The sequence below is a fragment of the Tetrao urogallus genome (assembly GCF_951394365.1).
Source record: "Tetrao urogallus genome assembly, chromosome: 4".
In the NCBI taxonomy this organism is placed as follows: Eukaryota; Metazoa; Chordata; class Aves; order Galliformes; family Phasianidae; genus Tetrao; species Tetrao urogallus.
In genome coordinates, this window is record NC_136817.1 from 14,024,751 (window position 1) to 14,051,645 (window position 26,895).

At 41.2% G+C, this 26,895-nt stretch overlaps 1 protein-coding gene across 3 annotated transcripts in view; it reads right to left on the reverse strand.

Annotated features, from left to right (window-relative positions):
• Positions 1-26,895, reverse strand: part of FBXW7 (F-box and WD repeat domain containing 7) — a gene marked incomplete at both ends in the record, with an annotated part of 122,445 nt that overhangs the window by 3,716 nt on the left and 91,834 nt on the right. For 2 of the 3 annotated variants that reach the window (XM_079534285.1, XM_079534283.1), the window contains 8 exons: positions 1,564-1,789; positions 2,843-3,024; positions 5,998-6,111; positions 7,742-7,878; positions 9,735-9,858; positions 14,306-14,440; positions 20,937-21,078; positions 24,028-24,110. In XM_079534285.1, the coding sequence (XP_079390411.1) occupies positions 1,564-1,789; positions 2,843-3,024; positions 5,998-6,111; positions 7,742-7,878; positions 9,735-9,858; positions 14,306-14,440; positions 20,937-21,078; positions 24,028-24,110 (1,143 nt within the window). Of the gene's footprint in view, positions 1-1,563; positions 1,790-2,842; positions 3,025-5,997; positions 6,112-7,741; positions 7,879-9,734; positions 9,859-14,305; positions 14,441-20,936; positions 21,079-24,027; positions 24,111-26,336; positions 26,475-26,895 lie in introns of those variants that run through there. The other variant, XM_079534284.1, reaches the window with a different exon arrangement.

The window sequence follows — 26,895 nt, forward strand, 5'->3', positions numbered from 1 at the left end:
GTACTGTGTTTTGTGAGGCGACCTGATTAGTACTCTTAAATTGTTGCATAAAGACCTAACAATTGTTTGGGGGGGTCACAAATGGGGAAATACTAAAATATCAGAGAATCCACTATGGGGCAGGGGTGGGGAAGACAGGCATGCTGTTCAGCCTCATTATTCTATTTATGGGCTGTTTCAGCAGGAGCTCACCTTTCAATTTCAACAAATTGGAATGTCCTAAAACTCTAAGTACCTGTAGCCTTCTGCCCCCTCCAACTTCCACTTACAAGCTATAAATACTACCAGTGCATGCAACATAACCCAATTATTTGACCCTTAATTACTCCATTAATAGAGTAAGACATATAACTTCACCAACTGGAACAAGAGCCACCAGTGAAGATAAGGTAGAACAACAGCACCATTCCCAAACTGCACCAGAAGAGACAAAACCATAATACGAAGTAGCTAGTACAGTATTTTTAACCTGTTTGCTGCTTGTCTCAAATACTCAGCAGTGCATGAATATAAGAGAAGGGATGGTGATTTGAAAAATATCTAGTAAAATTGATCAAAAAAGACAAATATCTAGTAAAATTGATCTATTATGGTGGAAAACAGTTTTTGATGAAAGCATTTAAGAAAAATGTCTGCAGCACAGAGCTTCATTTTCTGTGCCACAAACCAAACTGGTTACATGCCGAATGCAGTTTCCCAGTTGTGAACTGTGTTTGTTGTTAATTTCTTTTTTCAGTTCTGCTAGATTGCAATGAGAACAGGCACAAGCATGAAATTAATTTCTTTCTCCTTTCAGTGCCTGGAATTGATGCTTTCACTCCACGAATGAACAAGATGATCTTTTGGAATAGTAAAGGTAAGAAGAGTCTACATGAGGTCTGTGTATGACTTTGCCAGCATAATTCTGGTGAAGTCAGGCGAGAGGTAACTGGCCATGCCATACACTGGTACCAAGAATCTGCATCTACAATAACGTGTCTCTGCTGACAAAGCCTCAGAACTGTAGATACAGCCTTTGCTCAGAACTAGTAAAATAGACACTTAAGTCAGGGCATTACATTTTAGGTTCATCCTTACTATGAATTACAGTTTGGAACTAGAGGATGTGACTACAAAATCAGGATAAACAGATTTGCTTAATTCAGAACATTAATCCAATGGGGTTTCTGGCACATTTTCAAATACTGTATTATCTAATGTATTTAAATAGTAACATTAGAACTTCTTTTGGGGAAGCCAAAAGCATACTTCCAAAATGCATACAACATTTAAAAAACACCTAACAAACAACCCTGAGCCCTGCAAAAGTACATAATTTGTCAGGACAGAGATTTGGGCTTTATTGCACTATGGGCTTTAACAGTACTCTTCTAAAAAAAACAACAACAAAATACAACCTCTAAATTAAGCCAACATAAAACAAAGATAAAAAAATGGAGAAGGGGAATATCACAGATGCCCAAGTATTCTTTGGCCTATATAACTCTGCAGCAGGTTTTCACAAATTAATAAAAGAGGTGAAATGCACTGTGTTCATATAAGCAGCAGATGAAAATCGCTTACCTGTAATGAATAGACTCTGTTGGTATGCCCTTGCAGCGTGTGCAGACAGGTCTCGGTCTCTGGATCCCACACTTTGACCATAAAGTCATATGCACCACTTACAACCCTTCTGCCATCATACTGAACGCATCGAACTGCAGCTACGTGGCCCATCAGAACATGTAAACACTGGCCCGTCTCTATGTCCCAAACTCTCAGTGTAGCATCTCGAGAACCACTGACCACTCTGGAGGAACAAGAAAACCCCTCCTATATTTAGTGTTGGAAATAAAAGCATTAAAACAATATAAATCAGTTCTAAGTTTTCATCTGGGATGACTAGACAGCATTTGTCCACTAGGCACCGAAGATCTGGTTTGGTATGACATTTTATTAGGGATGCAAATGACTCAAGTGCGTTTCTTCCTCGCCCTTCTCGTCTCCCCAGGATCTATTTGATATAATTAGCAATCTCTATTTAAAAAGCACTTGAGTCCCGAACAGCAAAATGATGCCATGAGAAACTATGTGGACTACTGTATCCACCCATAAAGCTTATGAATATGCCGAGTTCAAATTAGCACTTTGAGCATCCTGCTTAAATGACTGAATTAACTAATTATAACAATTAAAGAAGATCTTTAGAAGTTATACTTTTAGCAAAGGAACGATTATTCTGCTTGTTTTTTTTCTCAGTTTGTACTTTTTAAAGCCTTTTTAGGCAAGCACAGAAGTGAGAAGGAATTAATATTAGTGGCACAGATAAAGAAAAACCTCCGCATTCTTCAAAAAAGAAGAAATGTAACCAACGGGCACTTGGACAACAGCACCATACCACAGCCACGTAAAGTAGCTCTGCCAATGTTCCTTGAATCAAGAATTTCTACTGCAGAAATTATGATACAGTAAGTTAAAATTTTCATAAAGTACCACACCAACAATGCGTAAGTCACTCTGCAAAATGAGAAAGTCTGTAACATTTACAAAAAGCCAAGAATAAATTATTCAGTGTGGTAGACTGGATCAGGCTGTAACGAAGAATGATTTTTGGGATAAGGTAAAAGACGGCTTTATAAAGTTCCTGACTCTCTTAGTTTTCTGTTCTTTAATTAATACTTGTATGCTTTTGCTTCTATTAATAATCTCCTCCCTTAGTCAACTGATGTACTTTAGTTTGGATGCTCCGCCTGTTCCGTATTTCACTCAGTGTCTGATCAGACACCCGAATTTAACAAGTGTTTGTGTGAACAGAGTGCAGATCAGAAGCCAGATGTGGCTGTAGCTTTGGACAGAGGCTTACCTCTTCTCGTGGAGATGCATGCAGCGCACCGTGGAGGTGTGTCCGTACAAAGTATGTATGCATTCGCCAGTCTCAGCGTTCCAGACTTTCAAAGTCCGGTCTGTAGATCCACTGATGATGATGTTGTCCCTCATCTGTGATGACCAGACTCCACCTGTATGTCCAACTAATGTTCTCAAGCACTGAAAAGAAATGTGCAGCTCAGTTACCGTTTTGACAGACTTTAACACAAGTTTTAGAAATAGTAATCAAGGAGGTAACAGTAGCGTGTCATAGCAAGAGCCAGAAGGCTCCTGGGGATTGCTCTGCTCTTGTACTGAAAATTTACACCTGCTAGACAATGCCCATTAAGTTCCTCTCTCCACTGCAGGTACTTGGACTGTAAGGAACTTTTCCTATAATCTTGCTTTTGATAGACTGTCTTTGCCAAGTTCTAGAAGATGCATTTTGTAGCCTTGAGTCTTCATCTTGGCAGTTTTTCTGAGTCACTGCAGGTTTCCAAATGTTTCTGAAGCATAAACGTTAGGACTGGAGAGAGCATTCACTTAGTAGTTTCACCACCAATCTATAAACTATTCTCTTACTTAATGTTTCTGCTTATTTATCCAAGAAACAGCACATTCTGTAAGCTACAGCTACAGCATCAACACTGCGAAATCATGTTTCCAACCTTCTACAGACATCACTGTTGCCCAGGAGAGAATCCCACGTTATGCACACTTGGCTGGCCTTCTTTGGTACTAGCTGTGTGACGTGATTTGTCACCATGTAGAAAGAGTGATTGCTCACGCTTTCTTCTATAAAATCTCACCCACTCTGGAACATTGTTTTGTCTCCATCTCTGTCTGTATTCCTTACAAGTCACAACTGTATATGCATTTTCATCAAGCAGCAGTAAGTGCTAATTAGTACAGACAAGAACAGATCCTTGCAAGACCCCTCTAGAAAGATACTCCATACAGCTTCTGCATTTACATTAATAACATGATCTCACTAATTACCCACTTTCTAACCCATTTAAATATGTGCCATGTTGATTTTTGCACTGCTCTGTTTTCTTTAGTTGTGTCATGGGATACTGTCTTGCAGTGCAGACAGCCATCTATTTCAGCACTATTATTTTTATCAGGCCAACCTCTACCTGCATCAGCAAAGAGGTCAAGACAGTCTGCTGATCTCTTTTTCTGTAATCTAATGCTAACTGGAATTAACATCCGTGGCCCTTCTCCATTAATGACTCCTTTTTACGTAGTCTAATATTTTTTTTTTATCTGAGATAAGGTATCCTAAAAACCCAGTCTTCCAGTTTACTCAGTTTAAATATTGATACATTTTAGCTTCCTTCTCTTGGGAAAAAAACACACCTATTTTACCCCACAGGTAACTTTAGAAACCAATCACAGAATACAGGCGATGCAGCTGTCTGAACCAGCTGTAATAAAATACTCCCCAGCTTTGGTGGTTGTTTTTAATGCCCTTTCAAATTTCTGCTGAAATATTCTATCATTGCTGCATGCTGGATTTCCATCGTATGAATTTTCTTCAAACATAAGTACTTATTCTGCATCAGCAATCAACAGTACACTAATTTCTACTGTAATATCCTTTCTAACAAACATCCTTACATTTCTGCTGTACTTACATTTCCAGTTCTTCTACCAGTTTTCTGCAATTTCTGCTTCCTGATTCATGCCTAGCAGTTCCATCTTTTTAATTTCATAACTGCTTTTCACTTTTACAGCTCTCCAACTTTTTCAAGTAAGTTTCCACTGATTTGTTCATATTTCAAGAAATCATCCTTGTAAAGCAGTAAGAACACAGAATCCTTATTCTGGGCTTTACATCTGTCAAGGGGATTGTTTAGCCATGTTCATTTGCGCAGATCAACCCCTAGGGTTCTTTTCATTTTATTAATTCTTCACTACCAGTAAGCATAAGGGCCAATACAGCCCTCTTTCACATACAGTATTTACCTCTAAGGTTTAGGGTAAATAGTCGCATTAGAATCTGAAATTATTTTCACACAAATTATTGAACATCAATTGGTAAGTTGTGCTATCACAATCAATTTCATACATTTAAAAGAACATTTTGCTTCTGAGAGGCCTGTATACAGAAAGGAAGTATTTTTCATCTCAGTTTAGCCTGCCTCTGCAGGTATAATATGAAAAATTTACCATGGGTTCCTTCATTAGACAGTTTGTTGCAGGAAAGCTAGAAGAGGTAGGGAGAGGCTGCCTATTGCTTTGGATTTTATTCTTTCCCACTGTAGTATTTATAACCTTGTCAAGGCATTATTAGGCATGCAGAGGCAAATCCTTTACACGTTCAACTTGAACATTATCGAGTTAATCTCAAAAACTGTCCTGTGTTCAAATAATTATGTCGTTAAAATAATACCAAGTCTATACGATACTAGTCTAGATGGAAAAAATACTACTGCTCTGTGGCCTTTCCTATAGCTATATGGAACTGTTTGCTGAGTAGCTGTGATGTTCTGACATGAGTGAAATGCTCAGCACTGTCTTTTTGATTGCACATATTGTTTTGCTTCTCTAGGCCAAAATTAAATTATTGAAGCTTATTAAATTCCTGCCTGAGCTGGATCTAATTTAATAGGAAATATTTAAACCTAAAGCAAGTTACACTTTTTTTTTTTTTCCTGTGGCTCAGCAGTGTAGCAGCTTAGAATGAAAAACAAACTGCATTGGAAAACAGAGCTAGTAAAATCAACACACCATTTCACTAACTTAAAAGCAACAGAAAGAACGATAGAAGACAAGTCAGATCTAGAGGAGTATAACGAGGCTAAATTAAGCTTTAAGGAAGATAAAGCAACATATCTGTCCAAATTCTTTAGAATCCATGTCACAAATGACTCCACGAGAATAGAAGAATTGCCAAGAGAACAAGGGTATATGCCAACAGTAGCATGAGCAGCATTGTAATTTCACATCAAGGTGACTTTTTTGAACCAGTCTCTGTGCAGGAGAAGATGACCCAAATGTCTACCATTCGCCTTCCCGACTCTTTCATCAGGCAGCCCCAGACACCACTGTGGGTGTGGCCGGGCACAACAGTGATATTTTCAACCCGTATCCCAGCGCTAACTGGCAGCCCTTGTCCTAAGAAATCCACGCACGCCATCCGCTTACCTTGCCGGTAACTGCTGACCACACTTTCAGTGTATTGTCATCAGAGCCGCTCACTATCCGGTTCCCGCAGAACTGCAGGCATGTGATCACGTGATCGTCATGGCCTTTGAGCACCTGGCAGCAAAGAACACAAAAACGTGAGCTCACAGCCAAACTCAGGAGATCAGAAATGAGCAGGAGAAGCACAGTGCCATTCTGATTCACAAATTAAAAAATGCTAGAGTTGCTTCAAAAATAATTCGGCCTCTTAATCCTGTGTGTCAAGTCTCATTTACTGCCAGCTGGGACCAAAGAAGGTATTTTCCTTATTCCGTGGAATAATGCTGCACTGCTTGTCAAGTGTACTGTGGGATTTTAAACCTCCTACAAGTACCAGGATAAACGAGTAATGAAAGTTGGAAAAATTAGTTGCTGGACATTGCTCAATTCTTCTGCAGTTATTCCCTCTCTTTATTTTTTAATTCTTTTCTTTTCCCCCTTGGACTTCCTCCTTTAAGATATGTTTTGAGCTTTACCAATCTTGAACAAAAATGATAGCATCATATTATTTCCTGCATAATTGTATTTCTATGGTCAAGATCAAACATGCCTATTTTTTTCCTTTCTAACCAAACACTGTCATTATTAAATGTGAAGCTGCACTGAAGTAAAAAACTATAAACCATAAACTAAACTAAGTACAAAAAAAAAGCAATCATTTAAAGGCTGGAAATGTGGACTGGAATAGTACCCTGCAGAAGCAGAATCTTCAATCTGTGACTTGAGAAAAACTGCAATTCAGTATATTTTACTAATATGTGGCACAGTTATCAGAATACAGAGAATGAGAAGGAACAAGGAATGGCCTTATTTAGGATATTTGAGCATTTCGCAAGATGTTCACTGAAATGAAATGGGCATTTGGCTAATGCCCGAGGCTGTAATTTTAATAATAATTCCAAGATAACTTGATGTGGCATATCGAGGCAAGAAACAGAGCCATGCTGCAGACATACATGAGTCATGGCCAAATAAACAGCAGGACCTATCCATAGGTTTGTCACGAGAATCTTTTTGTTCTTACTGTTTTGTTGTACAGAAATCAAGACAAGGAAATTGGCTAAAAGGATATGAATATGTTTTTTTTTTCATGGTTCTGACTGCTAGCTCAATACTAGGTTTGATTAGACAGCTGTTAATTTATTTTAAAATGGGCTGTAGCTATTGCTTCGTATCTTTCTATTGGAAAAGCCATAATGAGAATATGAAATCAATATCATTAAATATTTCAATGTTCAAAAAAAATCTTAACATGGAATAAAATTACCGTCTCCTGTTGCTCAATTTATAAGAATAGCTATAAATAAAGCATGAAATGATCACAGAATAGTTGTGGGATATTTTTGTGTTGGTAAGTGGCCCACAAGTGCGTGTGTTTGATTTTAAATATAAGTATTTCCAATCAAGTCTGTGGGATTATCTCCCTCGCTAAGACTGGCACATGCACAGCCATTCACCAGATCCTACAGAATTTTTTAAAACAGCAGCAAAAGAGTTTTGCTGCATAAACCCTTACATTTTGATTTGCTAACATAGCGCTCAGAAATTAATGTAAAAACATGGTAAGCTAACATACAAATGACTGCCTTTCTGTAACGATGCGCTGCTTTTTGTGCATGGCTAGTTCAACTTGTCTGAAGGAAAAAAATAACCCGAGTGGATCCTGCTTAGTTCATGGCACCGTGCACACAGCCCAGCAACTCACCTTAGGCGATTTAAGTTCTCCTCGCCGCCAGTTGGTATCAATTCTGTGTTGTCGAATGTACGCGCTCTTCCACGGACTGTGTATAAAGCCTGGTTTAATTACTTTCCTCCTTTTGATATGTAATGGCTCGTCAATCCCTAAAATGGATTTAAAGAAAAAAAAGAAAAGAAAAAAAAAAGGGGGCGGTGGCAGGAGGGAGTGATGAGTCCACCCCCAATAAAACATTTTCTCTGTCCTCAACCTTACAGTGATCTCTGAAATTAAATGCAGCATCAACGTAACAACCTCCTGACAGAGAATTCTGCTCATCTTCTCCATGCCAGTATTTGCTTTTTGTGTCAGTGACCCCACCCTGCTCCTCAGCTCTCTGTACTACCATCTTTCTTGCCTTCCAAGCATAATCATTACTGTAATCATGTGGTTGAAAATGCTCATTTTCATCACTCCCTGCCAGCAATCTACTTGCTTGGTCTCAGATCCCTTATTCTGAGGAAATGTAGCAGAATATTGCCTTTTCACCTGACTATCATCTACAACCATTCATACTCCCATTCTGAAGCCCTTCAAAAAATCCTCCTCTCTGGTTGTGCATCTTCATTACCTTTAAGTACCCCGTGACTCTTGACCTCTTCATTTGTTATTTTCAAAAAGCTGTCCTCGCCTGGCTTCGGTTTAGGTAGACTTGCACCCTGTCTGAATTGACATTTAAGAGGTAGTGCTTCATTTCATATTTCTTATTGCATTTTGTGTCTTTTTCTTTTTCTTTTTTTTTTTTTTTGGCCAATTCTCTTTCCCACCTATCCATCTTTTCTACATAATTCTCTTTCTCCACTGCATCTCTCTACTAGCCTGACCTATGACTGTTGCCAGTACATGGATTTCACTGTTCTGCTTTTAGCCCCCTTTCCTGTGTTTCCATCTGAAAATTTTGAATTAAGCGAGCTTTCATGTTACCGTGCATCTCACCAGGTCTGAATAGTCTACAATCCCCTTTAAACAGTGCTCTTATGCCTGGCCAGATTATTTTTTACTTCTCAGCTCACAAACGTAGACTCAACACCCCTCACTGTTTTCCTTTTTCCTCATTCTATCCTCTCAATGCATTTTTCACTGAAATTTCTGAGAATCTTTAGATAAGATTTATGAGGTTAGACAGCTGAATTCCATTGCAGAAGAACAACTCATTATTTAAGGGCCTTTAAAAATAGCCAACTACATTCACACTGTCATCATTTTTAAAGCCTCTGCGCAGACCTCTCCCCACATTCTTGTCTCGGTGCTGAGGCAGACTGGACAGTACCAGCGTTTGCCTGTGTCCAGTAAGGGCACTGCTCTCAGAGCTGCATGCACGTGCTTGGTCTCCCAGACTGCTTAGCCATGTATTTCTGCTTAACAAGTTTACATTTTTCTTATTTTCATGCAGGTGCTTATTTCCCTGGGAGTCTTTTATTGCCCATTCGTAGTACTGCTGAACCACTCTATCTTCCTGACTGGGCAGGAGGCAGCGAATCAACAGGACTTAAGGAATGCATCCCCTTCTCTGAGCAATCCATTTCCACCTTCTCCTACACTATGAAATTTCTGTTAGCTTTCCCACAACTAACATGAAATCACAGTCTTCTACACAACCACTGCAGCTTTTCCTCCTGCAAGGCAATGCTCATCTCAGCTCTTATTTGCTTTGGTTATATTCTGAATAAAAACTATCCTTAACCAGGAAAAATCAGCGTATTTTAAAACCCATCTATGTGTTATACCTTATGCACATGATGTTCAAGCTTAAGTAGTCTAGTTTCATTTCCAGTACTCCACAGATTACTTCTGCTTCCTACTTTTAACCAAGATATGCACCACGTAGCTCAAAGCATCTCTAGCAGTAAATTTAAAGTCACTCAAATTCCCTTCATAAAACTTTAAGCTCATTATATAAACGAGCTGCACTTTTTGACAGCAACACTTTGACCATTACATTCATCTTTTTGCTCAGCCTTACCTTCCTCTTTGCATTTCTCTCTCCAGAGAAGATTATCTTCAGCCAGAATCCTCCAATAACGGCACGTCTGAGCTGCCTGCAGAAGGTCCCTGGGTTCCAGGAATGACAGCACGTACAGCGCCAGCTGTAAGAAAAGGAAGGGAGGTTTCTAAATTGCTTTTGAAAGGAAAAGTGAAGTAACTCCAAGCATTATCACACATCAGAGGCTGAAATACAGAAAATTGAAACAATGAATTATTAAATGATCTCAGAAACTTAGCAGAGCTACAGCTTGTTCCAGTGGGCACTTGAGAAGTACAGCAATCGTCTTAAATAACTAAATCCACACAGATCACATCAAAAATGTATATTATTTGCAAGAGACTAGATGTCAGCTGAAATCACTGGCTATTATGCTTTTTTAAATGCCATCCGTATTACTTTGAACCACTGCCAGATATACTGAAATAATTGTGCCTGTGATATTTTATCTAATAAAAGTTGTTCTGAGAGTTTAACCAGAAAATACCACCACACTCACTATGTGAACAAATTAAGGATGCCGAGATGGAAAAACATCACACCGTAAGCTCAAATAGAGAAAATGTAAATGCTACTTGGCCTCAAGTTCAAAAGTACTCTGCAGCTGCAGAAAATCCAGTAATCACACTGCTCAAGTTCTAATTAGGATGCGAGCATACACCTAAGTGCTGCTACAGGGAGTTTGATGCACTTGGATGCAAAAGGACTAAAATATGTAACTGATATTACACACTGCATTTGTTACCAGGAAAAAAAAAACCACTAACAAACAATGGAAATCCCAGTATGTTGCATAAGGTGAACTGAAGCTGAACCTCACTTTTCTGTGTGACAATGTTAAATGTTACTGGTAGAGCTCAGATCTGAGCTGAGTTGAGCGAAGCCACATAATGACCACAATAAGTCCCCCAAAATTCCAGAAATACCTTCAGATGGCCTGGAGCTTTAAACAGAGGCATCTAAAACACAAACCAAAATACGGTGATGGATATCCTCAAGGGTATCCTGGATGAATGACTACAGCTTTTCTACTGAACAGCATCAATGCATTTCTCCAGTCATGGAAAATGAAAATAGAAGAGGCAGGGAAGTGGCTTCCATGACTAAAGTCTCCACAGAAAGAACAACATTGATAAAAAGTAACGCACAGAACTACTTACATTTAGAAATACTGGCGTATTTGTCAATACTAGGATGCAAAAGTTGTCAGGAAAATCAGATCATCCACATTTACTGCTGCTTGACATCTCTTTTTGTGCTTAGCATTTTTGTATTTAATTTTTAACTAGAGTTATGTTGCATATAAATAGAATCTGCCTTTCAAAGAAGCAGACTGAAATTCACTAAGGAAGTTGTAACTGTAGGCTGTTGACCTCAGCAGATTTTTAACCTTATTATGTGAGAAACATTTACTTGTATTAATCTAGCCCAGCCAGTAACTGAGCAGGAAATAAACATTCAGCATGTCAGGCCTCTTGGCGTTCTGATTGCGATTACACACCTTGTGGCCAAGTCATCACCTGCAGCTCACATTGAGCATGTATGACTCCACATTTGCTGGATACGCGCCTTAACTTGCACACTGGATCCCACAAGCATCCCAGGCTATAAAGCTGAGGAACGACTGTTCTGTCCCTGCTCGTTTGTGGAGTCAGAATTTAATGTTTGCTGTAAGGCTCCCTGACACAAAAACAACAACTGTACTTGTGTCCTTTTCGACTTTGTCTTAATTCCTGATATGGAACATTATTTACAACACGTTTCCTAAGACACATCAGATAGACGGCCTTTCACACAGCTAGGCTCAAAACATGAAACAGATCCTTTCCTTTTTTGTTAGATGCTCCTTAACTGACAGAAGATTTTGTTTAAATATCACTTGTCCTATCTACATGAGTATGGACATTTGCTAAGATAGTGTTAATTAAAATCTGTGAGCCAACTGATTTTAAAACAGCTTACATATGGGTGACATTTATTTTAGACTATATTTGGCTAAATAGTCATCAAGGGTCAACACAGCTCACAGTTGACTTTAGGATTAGCAGCGTAAAAAAGATGGAGGCCCTTTGTCTCAGTTTGTGGAGTTAGCTGTGAGACAGCTTCAGGTAGCAGAGAGCTGACCTTGACTCAGCCGTACTGAGGCCTGCTCCCTTCTGCAGCACTAACAATACCCAACCACACGCCGAATCTCGCTTTCTCTCCTAATGTACCATGGCACCAATACTGCTTCTTTGGCTGATTTTAGCAGCATTCCTTATCTGCTGATTTCTAGACTTGACTTTCACAAAACAAATAATTATTTCAATAATTATTTCTAATTGCTCTGTAAGAAACAAATATTCATTTCAGATTAATTGTTTGACTGCAGGTTTCCTCAGGAGGAAGGCAAACATTTGGTTATTCAGATATTAAGTTACTGTCTTTCTATTGCTGAAAACATTTTTGAAGGAGAGGCCTCCTGTCCAAATCGGCTTCATATTCTGATTAGGTAATAAAATCACTGCAGTACATACAATCCTGGAGCTACCTATAGATGTTAACGCAGAGTGACAGCTCCAGAGAGCACGCTTTCACAGGATGCTGGCACTGGTAGGGAAGCCTGCTTACAGAATTACTGACCCTACCAAATTATTCTTCTCCCCAGACTTACTCATCACCTCCCGCTGAAGCCAGTAGCAGGGGACAGAGTCATTGAACAGATCTGACTTAAACAATCTTCAAAAATGGAGAGGAGATGGAGTTGGCTTCATGGAGAATTTTTGGTTAATTTTGGTGACAGCAACTGGGGGTTAGAAGGCAAAAATTGTTTAAGCCAGCTTCCAGGGCCAAGTCAGCCTTTCTGGTAAGCACTTTACAATTTTACAGTTTCAAGAAACAAGAATGACCACTAAAAATAAATTAAACACAAGTATCTTACAGTGGAGTCAAGTAACAAATAAGAGATAAGGAACATAGATATTTAGCTGTTTATTTTACAGCTAAATAGCATATCCTTTCTGTGAAGAAATTGCTAAAACTGAAATAACAGCAATATCATTAATTACAGTGTAACTACATCAACTACTTCAGTCAGTCTGGGCACTAAGTCTTGCAAAGAAAGACAATTAATCTGTGACCTACTGTGATCAATTAGTGCATTTCCAGATGCAACAGGTGCAGAAGTAACAAAATGCCCTCTTGTCTCGAAATCTAACCTCTTGATTCCTTCCTCAGCCTCTGCTCTAAGGCCGCTTTGGGCAGACTCTTTACAAACACTGCACCACCAGAGAGGTCCTGTTAAACTTTTCTCTTTCCCCAGTGTCCTCTACATACGTGAACAAGGCTACCACAGAGTGCTTTCCACATGCTTATGTCACGTGTTCTAAGTTAACATTCATCACGTAAGGTGCTTCCAACGCTTACAAATGCTAACCATAAAACCCGAGAGAAGGCTGTGACATTTCCTAGTCCATGAAGATGTGATGGAAAGAAGGGTCACGCACATCTAAGTTTTTCAAAAATAGAACATGATCAGAAAGAACGTCAAGAACAGGAGATACAGAACTATCTTCACAGTAAATAAGAGCACACTAACCACAGTAACCAAACACCAGCTCCAGAATATCTATGAAGAACTTGTTTTCATGAACAACTTGTTTTCAAATCTGTCAGTAAACAAAGACATACGAACATCAACCCTCATGCAAATTTTCATGTGGCAAACTCAGCACACAGCAGATATGGCAAAAGAAGATGCACTTCCTCCTCTCTCCAGACAGAAAAACAACTTCCCATTCACTAAAATCAATTAATATCAGAAGTATAATTTCCAAAAGTACTAAAATGCATTTAACAGCTGTATTACACTGGCTTGGTACTCTTTCATCTCAAACCCCACGTTCTAGTTGTGAGAATACCAAGAATTACTCTTCTACAGACAACATTTACTTAGTTACACAAGCTGAAAATCACACATGCTCAAATCTAAGTCTTAGCTTCTCTTTAACCTGATACAACTTGATCTGATTTGCAGAAAAGGATTTACTGCAACATATCCAGTTAATTAGGGCTTGGCTTTATCCTTAGCAAGAAGGGCTTTCTGAGCTTACTTTTGGTGGGGTTTATTGATGCAGACTTCAGGACTTAGTTTGTTTAGAATAAATTAAAAAAAATAATATTCACCAAAAAAGCACACTACTTAAAGCATTAAACGGTAACGCTTGTACTTCCAGAATACCGTGCAGAAAGGTCATGCAGCTGGAGGGAATTTTTCTGTGTGCACTCTGAAAGAACTAGTTCTCAGTATAAAAATAAAGTCAGCCCAATTAAGATACAGAGATACCTGAAAGCTCCTGGGATTTTAAGGAGTCATCCATATTTCCAGGTATCAGAATTGCAACCAAAACACAAAGGTGTGTTACTGTAAACTAATGGTTACTATGTTACAGCAGTAGGTCAACTCAGGGACCTCTTTAACATCAGTTTATGCCATTATGGTGGAAAAAAATGAATGCCACAATGAGCAAGGAAGTATTTAAAAGGTGGCGACTTGAACCCGTATTTCTCACCTCTTTTGGGAGCAAGGAAATGAAGTCTCTTTGAAACTGGGGTTCTATCACTTGCATCATGTGTTTCACTTGTGTTGGTTCACAACTGTCAATGAGTTCATCTAAAGCAAGTAATTTCTCTGGTCCACTCCAGCTCTGCAAGAAAAAACAAAACCAAAAGCTCAGTCTGTATTAGTAAGCATCTTTGCTTTGCCGAAAATGCAAGTTAGGTTTCCTTGTCAACCTATGTACAAGCATATTAAAAGGCAGCAAGAGAAAAGCTCATGTAAATTACACAAAAATGAGAATTTAATCAACACAAAATATTCAAAATTACTACACTGATTCTTAAGCTAAGAAAGAATTTGTTATACACACACATACAGATTAGCAATTAAACACATAATAATATTTAATAATAATAATTAAAACAATTAAGCTTCTTTTGAAGTTGATGAAATTTATGCACATATTACTGACAACAAAGGGGGTGAAACAAAATTTGCTTTTTTTCTCCATTGTACATTCAAGTGAGGTAACTTTTAACCTTGATGTATCATCTGATAGACCAAAGACTTGAAGCTGAATGAGAAGAAAGGAAAGGAACTTTCTCCAGAAATATACTGCCTGCTTGTTACTATGGTATGTCCCTGTGTGACAATGCTGTATTTCAGAATCCTGGCTATAAAGCAACACATATTTGTAGATATCAATTTACACTTGAATAAACAGGGAATTTTGGCTGGTAATTTTCTTACTTCACATTTTGACTAATGGGCACCATAAAATCTGAAGATTTTAATAAGGCGCTCATCTGAGAGCATAGCAGATTAATAGCATCGTTTGTAGAAAAAAAAAGAGTAACTGAATATACTGCATGTCTGAAAAGCATGCCTCAAACTCATCTATGCTCATCATAGAGTTTAGATTTGTTATGTGAAAATAATTTAAGGAAAAAAAATCATTTCTACAGGGAAAAAAAAAAAACAACAGCCACTGCTAACTGATTTAGCAACAGAATTAGAGCATGAACAAAGCCTCAGAGAGGAGAAAAAATGAGACATCAGTTTTTGAGAGCAAATTCACGTTCTTCAACGTCTTCTAGAGTGACATTTACAAGTAAATTGATGCATGGAAATTATATTGCAGTTATGGTAAGAGGCTAGCTGAAATTTTATAACAATATAGGGCAAGACACCTCAGAATTAAGATTTCTGCTCAAACCTGCCATGTATCTAAGGGCTCTTATTGCTCACACAAATTCCTGTTCTCTTCAACTAACAACTCTGGTCTCTGCAATACAACACTTGTGCAAAGTTTCTTTCAATAGCAACATCTGCTCCACAGAAGAGTTCTCCATGCATCGTGCACTGAAGAGCTGTTTATCTCACCAACTTTCCAACTGTTTGTTGCAGCAACCCCAAGTTTAGCAGCCTTTAGGTTCAAACAGTTGAAATCCTTCATCTTAGCTGCCGACTGTGTTTGAATTTAGGAGAATTAGAAGAAAAAAGGAAAAACAATACCCGTGCTACTTTCTCATACCGTAAGTTTCCAAGGTCAGCCTACTCTTAATTTATAAGCAGCTATAATAAATTAAGACAAATGAACCTGAATACCGTTGCACGTCACTGTGGCAAGCATGGATGACAGTTGTGAAGACATTAATAATTTCTCTGTGCACTATCTTAATCTGTAATTCTCCTAAGTTTCTATTATTAAAATGCAATGCAGAGCTGAACAGAAAAGAGAACAGAGAAAATACAAGAAGGGGAAAGAGACGCTAATGAATACAAGCAGCATCCACTTTCATCTGTCCAGTCATCGTTACAGGGTGGCTGCAGGCAGCTACCTAAGGCTGTTCTTGAGCTGTCAGCTGCTCAAGTTGTTTTCTCTGGGACACTGTCCCCTTAGTCTGTCACATAACCAAAGAGACCCCCAGCTACTGTCAGTAAGGGGTCTCTAAGGGACGTTTGGCATGGAAGGATTTGATGGAGTAAGCGTGCCAGATGAATGCAGACGCTTCTGATAATGAAGGCAGGACTAAGAAATTGGCCTTTCTGGATCCCAAAGCTTGATCTGTTTGCACAGAACAGCACATTGAGCAGAGAACAGGGAAAAAAAAAAAGTTTGTAGCTTTGATGAGGAAAGATGGAATAAAACAAGCAAACAAGCAAACAAACAAACAAAAAAAACCCAACACAAATAAATGGGCACCAAACATTCTGCAAAATTTCAAACATTTTAGATGACTGAAAAGATCCAAGATACCTGTGTAGCATCCAGACACCTTGGACTTCTACCAGGTGATCCCCTTTCAGATTGAAGATCTTTCTAAAGAATATACATTATCTTTAAAATGCATTTGTTTAATTCCTTCATGTACCTCTGGGGCAGGGACAGCTGATCCCAGGGAGCTGAGAACTTGAGGTTCCCAAATAAGGAGTCCCATCTTTTCCTCAGGTCCCCAGGGGGCCCTGTTCCTTCAGCCCCTGCCTTCTGACTGCTCATGCCATCCTTCATTCAGCACACAGCTACTGCAGACACAGCACGGCCTACCTAAAAAATGGCCCTTCAGCTCCCCTGCGCTCTTGTGTGTAATCCTTTTTCCTGTCTTTATCAGGCATGCAAAACAACTTGATATCAACATAAAGATCTCTGCTGCTCCTACAACTTCCACCTCCTCCCGCCCATCTGACTCGCGACTCATCCTTTCACCATCTCCTCCTGTTTCTGTGCCTCTGCTGTGAGCTATGCTCTTCTGTCACATAGCCCCAACCTATTAAACTCCAGTTTGCACAATTATGGTTTGCAGCAATTAGCTCTTTCTTCTACTACAGGTAACATAAGGACGCCTATTTTAAACATGTTACGCTGCAGTACACTCTCAGAGTGCTATTCTTTGTGACTGTGCTCTGCTAACGGAGGTGTGCTGTTTCATGCAGACTTGCAGAAAGGGTTGTTTGGCATCCTGCTGCCACTCATCTCAGGCTAGTTACTGAGCTCCTGCCAGCTCAAAGGTGATCCCAGCCTTGGTACACAGAGCACGTGAGCAAAATCCCCTGCAGGAAAGGCCATACCAGCAAGCGGCCTGTCACAACAGGGGTTCTGGGAGCAAGGGGTGACTGAAGCTGAGCCAGGCTGAAGGTTCCCCCAGACGCGCCTGCTCCTGGAGGAGAAGTGACAGCTGTGTCCCTGCTGCAGGCTGGCAGTGGCTTCACCCAGAGCTTGTTCCAAAGGGAGCATAGCTTACATGTGCCAGAACTGCTCTGCCATCTGAGCCAAAGGAGTATGAGCAGGGACGACCAGGGCACTGGCTGCAATCCCCACTGCTGCTCCCAACCAAACTGGTATGGGTGAAACAGCCCAAAGCAGCACAGTGCTACAGCGTGGGTCCTTCCCATTCTGCACATCAACACTGAGACCTTGAACTTGTAACCGTAAAGGAGAAGATGCCGTAATGCTGGCGATGATATCATCTCCACTGCCTGCATCATGTAAGAGGTGGGCTACTCGGCCCCATGCATCTATGTATTCACAAGTGGCTCTGGAAGAGTACAAAGTGAAGAATGTAAGGAAACGTGAATTGCAGTGGCTCAGCCAACTCTTCACATAAAGGAAAGAAACAGTATTCCCGCCAGCCAACAATGGCTAGAGGATTTGGGCACTGTTTAAACCACGGAGAAATCAATGTTTCCAATCTGAGGCAGAATAATAGCCTTCACTAGTTACTTAAAACCACTGCCTGTACTTACTGCCTTTGGAACAACTGTGACATTGCTACGAATGTCCCAAGATATCTCCAGAAAATTCAAATTTTTGATCAAGTTACCTAACACTGTAAGTATGCAAAGCAGGAATAATGAAGAGAGAAAAACTGAATTTAAGATGTAAAGCAGTACTGTTGCTGACTGAATTTAGCAAGCAGTTGATCTTTTTCCCTACCGCAAGCAACTTGGTGACTTAAAGATATTTCCTGTTCCAAATACAATAAAAACAAGCTCACTGTAAGAGAAGAAACCTTATAATATGTTTGGTCACTGAGTTTTTAAAAATCCTGTAGCAGACATTAAAAAGTCCTGACGCGAAGAGTCAGTACAAAACAGAAAAATAAATGGGTCTTTAAGAAATTAAATGGCTCAAACCTATCACAATGCTCTTCTGCTTCTGTTTCCAGACTAATATTTCACTGAAATCAATATACATCTGCATTTTTAAAGGGAAAGTGCAATAGACTTCCAACTGTTTCTCCTTTCTGCATTATTTTTTGTCATTTTCAAAATGAAACACCTAGGTCAGCTACAAAATGTAAGAGCAGAAGTAAAAATAAAATAAATTTTAAAACCTACAAACTTAGAGGACATCTTGTTTTCTTAGTATTTGAATTCTTTTGCTTTTAAATTTGACCCCTCTACACTCCTTCCCCAAAGAAGTAAATAAAACAGAGGATCTGAATGGCAACGTACAGGCCAGGGACCTCCAAGAAACTGAGAATCTCTGCTTACTGCTGGTTTCCAGGCCAAAGTTTGGTTCTTCCTTGAAACAGGACATACGTCCGGCTAATGTGCCCTTGGAAACTTCAGTTTAAAATTAATTGGGAATATATTTTCACATAAAATATGATAGGACTATTAAACAGGCATTGGAGGCATAAAGTACCTAAAGAAGCAAGGCCTCCCATTTCTGTTTCTGAACCGTAAAAGCCTGGCATTACAAGAACAATGCTACACGTGACATTTGATTCTTCTCTCTGGGCAGAGCTACCTCCCCTGACTTGGAGATTGTGCTTTCATCATTTCAACAGATAAGACTCACCTACTTCATACAATTCAAGAGAAAATTTAAAAAATGAGAAAATGGGCGTGCTTAGCATGCACGTGACTTTAAAGCATTTGGGTTGAAAGTAAAGGACTCCCTTTGTGAAAGCAGCACAAACTATCATTAAGAGCAACTGCTATCACTGAGTGCTACTAGATGATCCCTAGTTAGTAAAGAGAGGCCTCTTTCTCTCAAGAGTCCAGATCAGAACTTGGGAATTACTACAGACAGTAAGTATTTTCAAAAACCAAAAATATCTAATTATTTACTTAATGGAGAGCATCGTTCCTCCGTTACGAAACCAAAAATAACAAGAAACCAATTACATGCAGACTTTCCATAGGCTTACAGACTTTTCATGATGCTGGCTAACCAGCAAGTAGCAGTGCTCCTACTGCCACGCATCATCCTGCTCTCAAACATTTCAGCTTTTCAGTGCTTTTTTAACAAGTTGCTACTGATAACTGTTGATCTTATCTGAGAAAATGCACACTATGTCCTACACGTAAAATAGCTTTCCTTAGCTTAGAAGTTTTATCAGCGTATTAAAACACAACACAGAATTACATTAAGTATCATATCTACAAACTACCATTCAAATACGATCTTTAAGGGTTAAAAAGACACCTTTCTATGGACAGTCAGAACAAAAGAAAAAAAGACACATCATTATAATTACATATGAGCATGAACGAACATCTTAATTCCAAACTTCTACTGTTTTATGCAGATCATAAACGTGTAAAAATAAAGAGGGAAAGGAGTTCTCCATTATTATTTTAATGTTCAGCCGTGACAGTGATTGAGATCAATGGTACTATGTGGCAGCATGAATCAAGCCCAAAGCACACTCCTGCCTGCAAAATTGTATGCTCGCTACTGTATCTACAACACTGTTGTTCTATCTTTGGAAACGTCTGTTATCATAATTGAAACTATGCCTGCATTAGTTACCTATTCCTTCTGAAAACATTTTTAGAAGTAACAGTTTATTAATCAAGATTGGAAGACATAATATTTCCGTTTTTCAAATCAATGACTGGGAGTCATCCCTCCCTAAAAACTCATCGCACAGCTGCACAGCAGAGCTCTCTGATGCTCTCCTTGCCCTAGGAGCATTGCGCTGCCCCAAGGTGTGCCTGTGTTAATGCACACTGAATTGGCTCAGCTGCTCCCAGTATGGTGTCACCCAGGTGTCAGCTTCCATTGTGCAAGTGTCCCTTATACCACTGGGTTTTGGTTTCTCTGCTTTTTGGTCACATTAAGTTTTAGACATCGTTCAAGGCTGTTGGAAAGATACAGAAAGCCTCTTTTCACCCTGTTCTCAATGTACGCATGTGTACCAGCTGACACTGTGTTCAGTGCTCAAACATATAAAAAAAATACACACTGAGTTTCCATTTAACCTATTTTTCCTAAACATTTCTTTCTATTCTTAGAAGATAGCAGACTTGGGATAATTTTAGTGCTATACCTACGCTGAGGCAAACCATGCGCTCCCGCTTGCCAGTCTCCCAGAGAAAATATCTCCAGTTAGCTTGAGGCCACGGAGGCAGCTGTAACATGCTGGACTGAATTTGCAGAAAGTGTGAAAGCATCAAACAGTATGGGCTATTTTATTAAGAAACCAAAGAAGGCAGTATTTTTTGTGAGTTTCTACAGTAACTAGCTAAAATGGGCAGCTGCATTTCCTTGAAGTTGATGTCCGTTTGTTTTTTCAATAGTACACAAAATCAATGCAGGAAACATTGTGGGATATACAGGGAGGAATGCCTTCACCGAAGCAGCCTTTTGCTTCAGTCATGGAGGTAAGCTGCTTTCTTTAAGTGCGAGTTACCTGGAACATTTTCAGCCATTCCTGAAGGCCCGTGGGTGGCTGTACAGATGTAATGCGGCGGCGCTGCTGCCCCTGGCCGTTGGCTGCCCTCAGGTCCCCAAAAGTGGTCGGTGTGGCAGAGCATGGCACCAGCCCTGTGGTACTGCAATACAAAGTGAAAGTTGTGTGTAAAACATTGAGAAAAAAATTACAGTCTACAGCAGAAAAACAAACCCAGTACAGAAGTTGCAGCTATTACTTAAATTTTACTTAAAAAGCCTTAGACTTCCTGCAGTGACAACAACATGAAAACATCCTGCTGGTTGCCTGAGGCATCAGTTTCTCTGATGCCTTCTCATCCCTTGCTCCCAAAATTTCATTTCCACTGCTGCACTACTAAACTGCCAGGGCCAAAAAATGGCTGCTCCACCAACTGCCCACTATGTTGTCGTAAGAATTCAGGGTCATATACTTCTTTTTTTCCTCTGGGCTGTTCTCACTGGGCTGACAGGAGTGTAGGGAGCCAGTTAAGAGTCTCATCTGCATGTAACATGCTACTGCTGCTTCATCAACAAACAGAAAACTATCGTTAGCTCTTAATATGTTCTGTTGACAGAGAGCTACAAGTATCAAACAATTCCACTGCCCTAGTGACTGGAGTTGGCCTCTGAAGTACTCATTAGTGTTTTAAAGTTTGTGTGTTGATGGAGGACACAGGAACTAAAGGGGGGGCTGAAGTGAAGGGGAGCCAAAGGTGCTCCCTGAATTACAGTTTGTTTTTTGCAGTCTGACATTAAAAAACAGCTCATTCATATGGGATGGGGTTTTATAAAAAAGAAAAAAGAGCTGGGATTAAGCTGCTATTGTAGAAGTCTACTGTAATACAGCTGACTGAGTTATCTTTTTTTTTTTTTTCCTAACATAATGTAAAGTACTTTGTTCACAGAATGCCAACATTGTATTCCCTAGCAGGAAATCTGGAACTGTAGGATGGTGATTTCACAAACATTACAATTCTGAATGCAGTTGTGGGACTCCAAAAAAAATCCTGTTATTTATGATAAGCCCAACTCTTCAGCAGGTATGAGCTTCAGGGGTTTACTGACATTTCAGTGGCTACAATAATAGCTCCCAAAGATGCAGAGCAGGTTCATTTTCATATTTATCTCATCATAATCTACACATTTTTCACTCTTCAGTCTTGTTCTGAAGGAGAATCATAGCGTGGTCTACCATTTACCCAATTAGGTAAAGAAAAAGAAAAGAATTATTTCAATAGGCTTTTTTTTTTTTTTTCTGCTAATCTTACTGAGTAATAACATAAAGATAATGTGATATAAAAAATACTGTTTCAGAGAACAGGGATCCTCTTAATGGCACTCGTTTACTGGCTTTACCTGGTATATGCAAACAAAGTTCATCAGACCTGCCAAGTTAAAGAGCATCTGATCCCAGGGAAAATGAAAAAGCAGACACAAGAGCCACATTATTTGCCTAAACATTGTTACAGAAAATACAATTGAACATTTTAAGACAGGATAAGATGTTATTTAAGGATTCTTTTATGCCAATAATGACACAAAATCCAATCGATGACAATAGAAAATATCTTTCTAAAACAAAATCTCTATTTACAGCCTACTTGTTCTCATCACCTGTACAAGAGACAATGCCAAGGCCTATCATTTCAGCTCCAGAATAAGGCTCTTAGCTTTGGATTATGGTGTATCAGAACAATTACATAGCCTTGAGCCTGCCACTGAAAAACAGGTACACTTTAATTTCTCTGTGATAAACTGGTTCTCATTCAAAACCAGGTATTCAAAGCAAGACCTGAAAGTGTCTTTCCTTTGACCTGAGATTAAACCGCAAGATTTTTGGTCCTATTTTATTTTTTCTGTTTGCTTTCAACCACCTGAAAAGGCCAGCCGGGTTTCTGTAGAAGCTGGGTGAGTGCAGCATTTCCTTTGAACGTGACAGATACACGTGACAAAAAGTGTGCTTTCCTTGTTCCTGAACTGTTTGCTTTTACCATGAGTGCAGAGAACGATGTGCCACATGAAGAACGGGTGGGTGAACAAAAGCACTTTGCTGTGGGAAGAACGGAAAAGCCTGCAGAAGCCACAGCTTGTGAGAGGTACAGACTGCAATACGTGCTCTTCTGGGCAACAAGGCACCATCTCCCTTTCTCTGCTGCAGTATTTACGTATCAGAAAAGCAACTAGGGAACCTGTTTCCCCACACTGTCCTAACTTTTCCACTCAACACCTGGCAAATCTCTTAGAGGAAGAGATATAAAATACAGTTTACTTTTGAAAGATCTATCAGTTGTTGAATGCTACAATAGCATATTGTGCAAAAATAACATCTCCAGACGCATTTAGGAGGAGAGATGCTTCTTACAGGGGAAAAAAATGCTTAACATGTAAATTGTGTAAATTCAAAACTAACGGGAAGCAGTGCAGCACGAGAGCACAATTGTTATGGCAACTACGTAGTAAGAGCTGCAGTTGTACCACACGCATCCAGGGCCTCCTCTGCCAGCCCGCCTCTCCTGTTTAGATCTGACTGGGGTGAAGGGCACACTGTGTGCCATGTGGCACTGGGCAGGAGCACAGCAGCACTCCAGAGCCCTCTGTAATTTCACATCATGGATAGCAAGCACACACGTGTTCCCACTAAGATCAGATGGTCTGCTCTGCCTACATAAATTTCCATTCTCTCATTCCCGTTGCCATAGCAAAGCGATACATTTGATCACAGTTTGTAATAGTCTTTAGGTTTATCATTATGTCCCTTTTTAACAGGCTGATTGATTTTATTCCCACGAATGCTTTGGCCCCTGAAAAGTCTCTAAGTAAACGGGCATGCTATATTTAGAATTAGACACAAACCTCAACCGAACAAATGTGCAAGTCTGGCTACTTCATTAGAACTCATCTTCAGTGTGGGTGATTTAAATTAGCTATGCAATACACAAACACTGATACCACCCTTCCTCTGCTCCGCAGTGCTTTAGCATTAAGAGGAGCAATGACCCAGGCTTAGCGATTGCAAAGATGGATGCACCCAAGAATCGTGGAACCAGCGGTCTGTTACTGAAATTAATTACCTTGTGTATTCTGAGACTTTGCAGGGTTTCTTCCCCAGAGAGAAAGAACGGACCTCGGAGCCATGGTCCAACTTTCTCTTCATCTGCAAGGTGAAGAAAAAGAGTAACAAGAGGGGTTTAGTGACAGGACAGGTCGTACTTATGCATACTTCTGTAAAATTAATCAGCTTCTACTTGTACTTTGATAGTAGATTTCAACAAAGTTGACACTCAGAACATCAGTCAAAACAATGTTTTAAGTCTCTGGCTTTAGCTAACGATACTTGATACGTTTTTCTATAAGGTGCATGTACACGTAAATGCTGTCTGAGGTCCAAAACCCATTAGAATCACTTTCCTTTAATTCCCACATTTCAAATGCTTAAAACTGTGTGTAACTTCATGTCGCTTTATTTACTGAGCTGGTCCCTCTCTGTTCTCCAAGGAGGGGAGGAGAAATCCTAAACCAACCCCTTTCCTTCTCTGTGCTCAGATTCGCTACTAAAAGTCACATGCAAATGGTTAAACTCTAGCTAAGCTGTAAGCATTATAAAGCAAATATTCACTGTCAGGCCTAACTAAATTCAAATATGTGTTTTATTTCATCCACACCTTTGTTTTAAAGTTGCAATATGATAACATTCATGGAACTGCAGTAAAACCAACCCAGAGAGTAACAGACATTTTCACCAAAAGGGAAAGGATGAAAAGCAGTAAATCTTGCTCCTGAATGTCACCCTCAATTAAATCTGATCAAAACCAAATAATGAGCAGGGCAGCTGCTAACAGGGGAAGCCGGTCTGCAAAAATTACCGGAGAGATGGAAACCAACGAAAGCCATATTTATCCAGTCAGACAAACAAGGATTACTTTCTACGTATTTGGGTAATCTTTAACCGCAGGCTCCTGGACCCAGTGAGATGCTGCTGTGCTGAACAGTTTCTGTGGGTTTTGTTGCTTTAATTTCTGAAGAAGCAATGCACTGGAGCACTTTAGCCAGCAGAAGGATACTAACTACTGTTCAGATCTGTGAGCTGCAAAACGCGTTAACTACCTGTGCAACAACTAAGACTTCAATTTCAACGTTTACATTTTTTTCTTTTTTTTCTTCCCCTCTAAATGTTACATTCAAAATACAGGGTTTAAAAGTTAGCATCTTATGTACGACGCTGATCCGATCTTTACAAATAATGTGTTACTTCATGGTTATTTAACCATTTCTTACATCAGCCCTCCAAGTAAAAACAAATCAAAATCCAATCAGGATGGTCCTCCTTTTTTTTTTTTTTTTCTTTTTTTTTTTTTTTTTTTTTTCACTTTCCCTAAACAAACAGCCATTGCAGACGGCGTGGCTGGCGGTTGGTTACGGAGGCAGGAAGCTGGGGAGAGCCGCCCGCAACCGCACACCGCATCCCCGCCGTGCCCACGCGGGACGGCGCAGCGTGTCACGATGGCAGCGCTGACCAGGACGCCTCAGGCGCTGCCAAACCGCCAGCCTCCCCGCGCCGTTCCTACCCCCAGCGCCTGGGAGGAGCAGCCCCCGGGCTTCCCCTGGAGACGGGCTGCGAGCATCGCCGCAAAACCACCGGTACCGTCTTCCATGGCTGTGCCAGGCCAACCGGCGCGTACGCGAGAGGCTTTAGCACGGACGGACTTTTGAGAAAGGGCTTTTCGTGGGGAAGGAAACTACCTTTCTGACAGGCTCCAAACGCACCGCTCTCGGGCTCGCAGCAGAGGGAGACGCGGTTTCTGGGAGCTCACCTCACCAGCACCGAGTACGGAGCCCGCAGCACGGCGAGCGGCTACCCAGACTCACTCCTTCGCGGTAGCAACGGAAACAACGTGCGATTCTTACGTATGGTTCCACGGCCGTTTGCCTAACGATTTCAACAACCTCTTTCTCGCCTTATTTTCCGGAATTTTAAGGAACTTTCCCCTCGGGTCCGCCGCACGGGCAGACTTCAGCATCTCAGGAGGCGCTACACAAATACGCGTGAAAACCGTCATTTAGCACATGGAGATGATAAAACTTTCTCTGCAGCCGGGAGCTCCGGCGGCAAGACGCGGCCAGGGAAGGCATTGCTGCAACCGCCAGAGAGGAACTGCGGAAGGGCTGCGTGTCCCCGCGAGCGCGCAGGCGGCCGCCAGGAAAGCGCAGGTCCCTCCGACGCCGTTCGCTGCGATAACTGGGACTGCGGTGCGGGAGGAGGGCGGACCGGCGCAGCTCGGCGGGCAGGCGGCATGCAAGCAGCATGCAGGCAGCGAGCCGCCCCGCCGCGTCCCTGCGCACTGCAGCCCTCGGGCGGGGACGCGCGGCGCGGGGTACTCACTTTGTAGAAGATCATCTTGAGGGTGCCGTAGAAGCCCATGGTGTCGGCGCGCTTTCCCTTGCGCGCTCGGCGGCCGGGCAGGCGCTGGCAGTACAGCCCCTTCTCCGGCAGGTAGCTCACCGCCTCCCGCCCCGACATGCTCGGCCGCGGCGGCGGCGGCGGCGGGCACTAGGGCGGCTCGGCTCGGCAGCGCTCGGCCCGATGCTGCGCGGCGCGGAGCCGGCTCCCTCCCGTCTCCCCTCCCTCTCTCCCTTCACCCGGCGCCCGCCCCGTCCCTCCTCCCGCCGTCCCTCCTCCCTCCGCCCGCCCCCGCAGCCGCCTTGCCGCGGCACTGCGGGCCGGGAGCCCCGCGCCCGCCGCCCCTCCCCGCGCCGTCGGGGCCTTCCCCCGAGCCCGGCCCCGCGGGGCTCCCGGCGGCGGCGAGCGAGCTCGTTCCCACTAATGATAATGAGCCCGCCGCCCCTGGCTCGGCCGTCGCTCTGACACAGCTGCCTGCCGCGGACACCAATTAGTCCTTCAAAAGTGCGGTTAATTTTAGAATTATTCGAAACGCGCTACA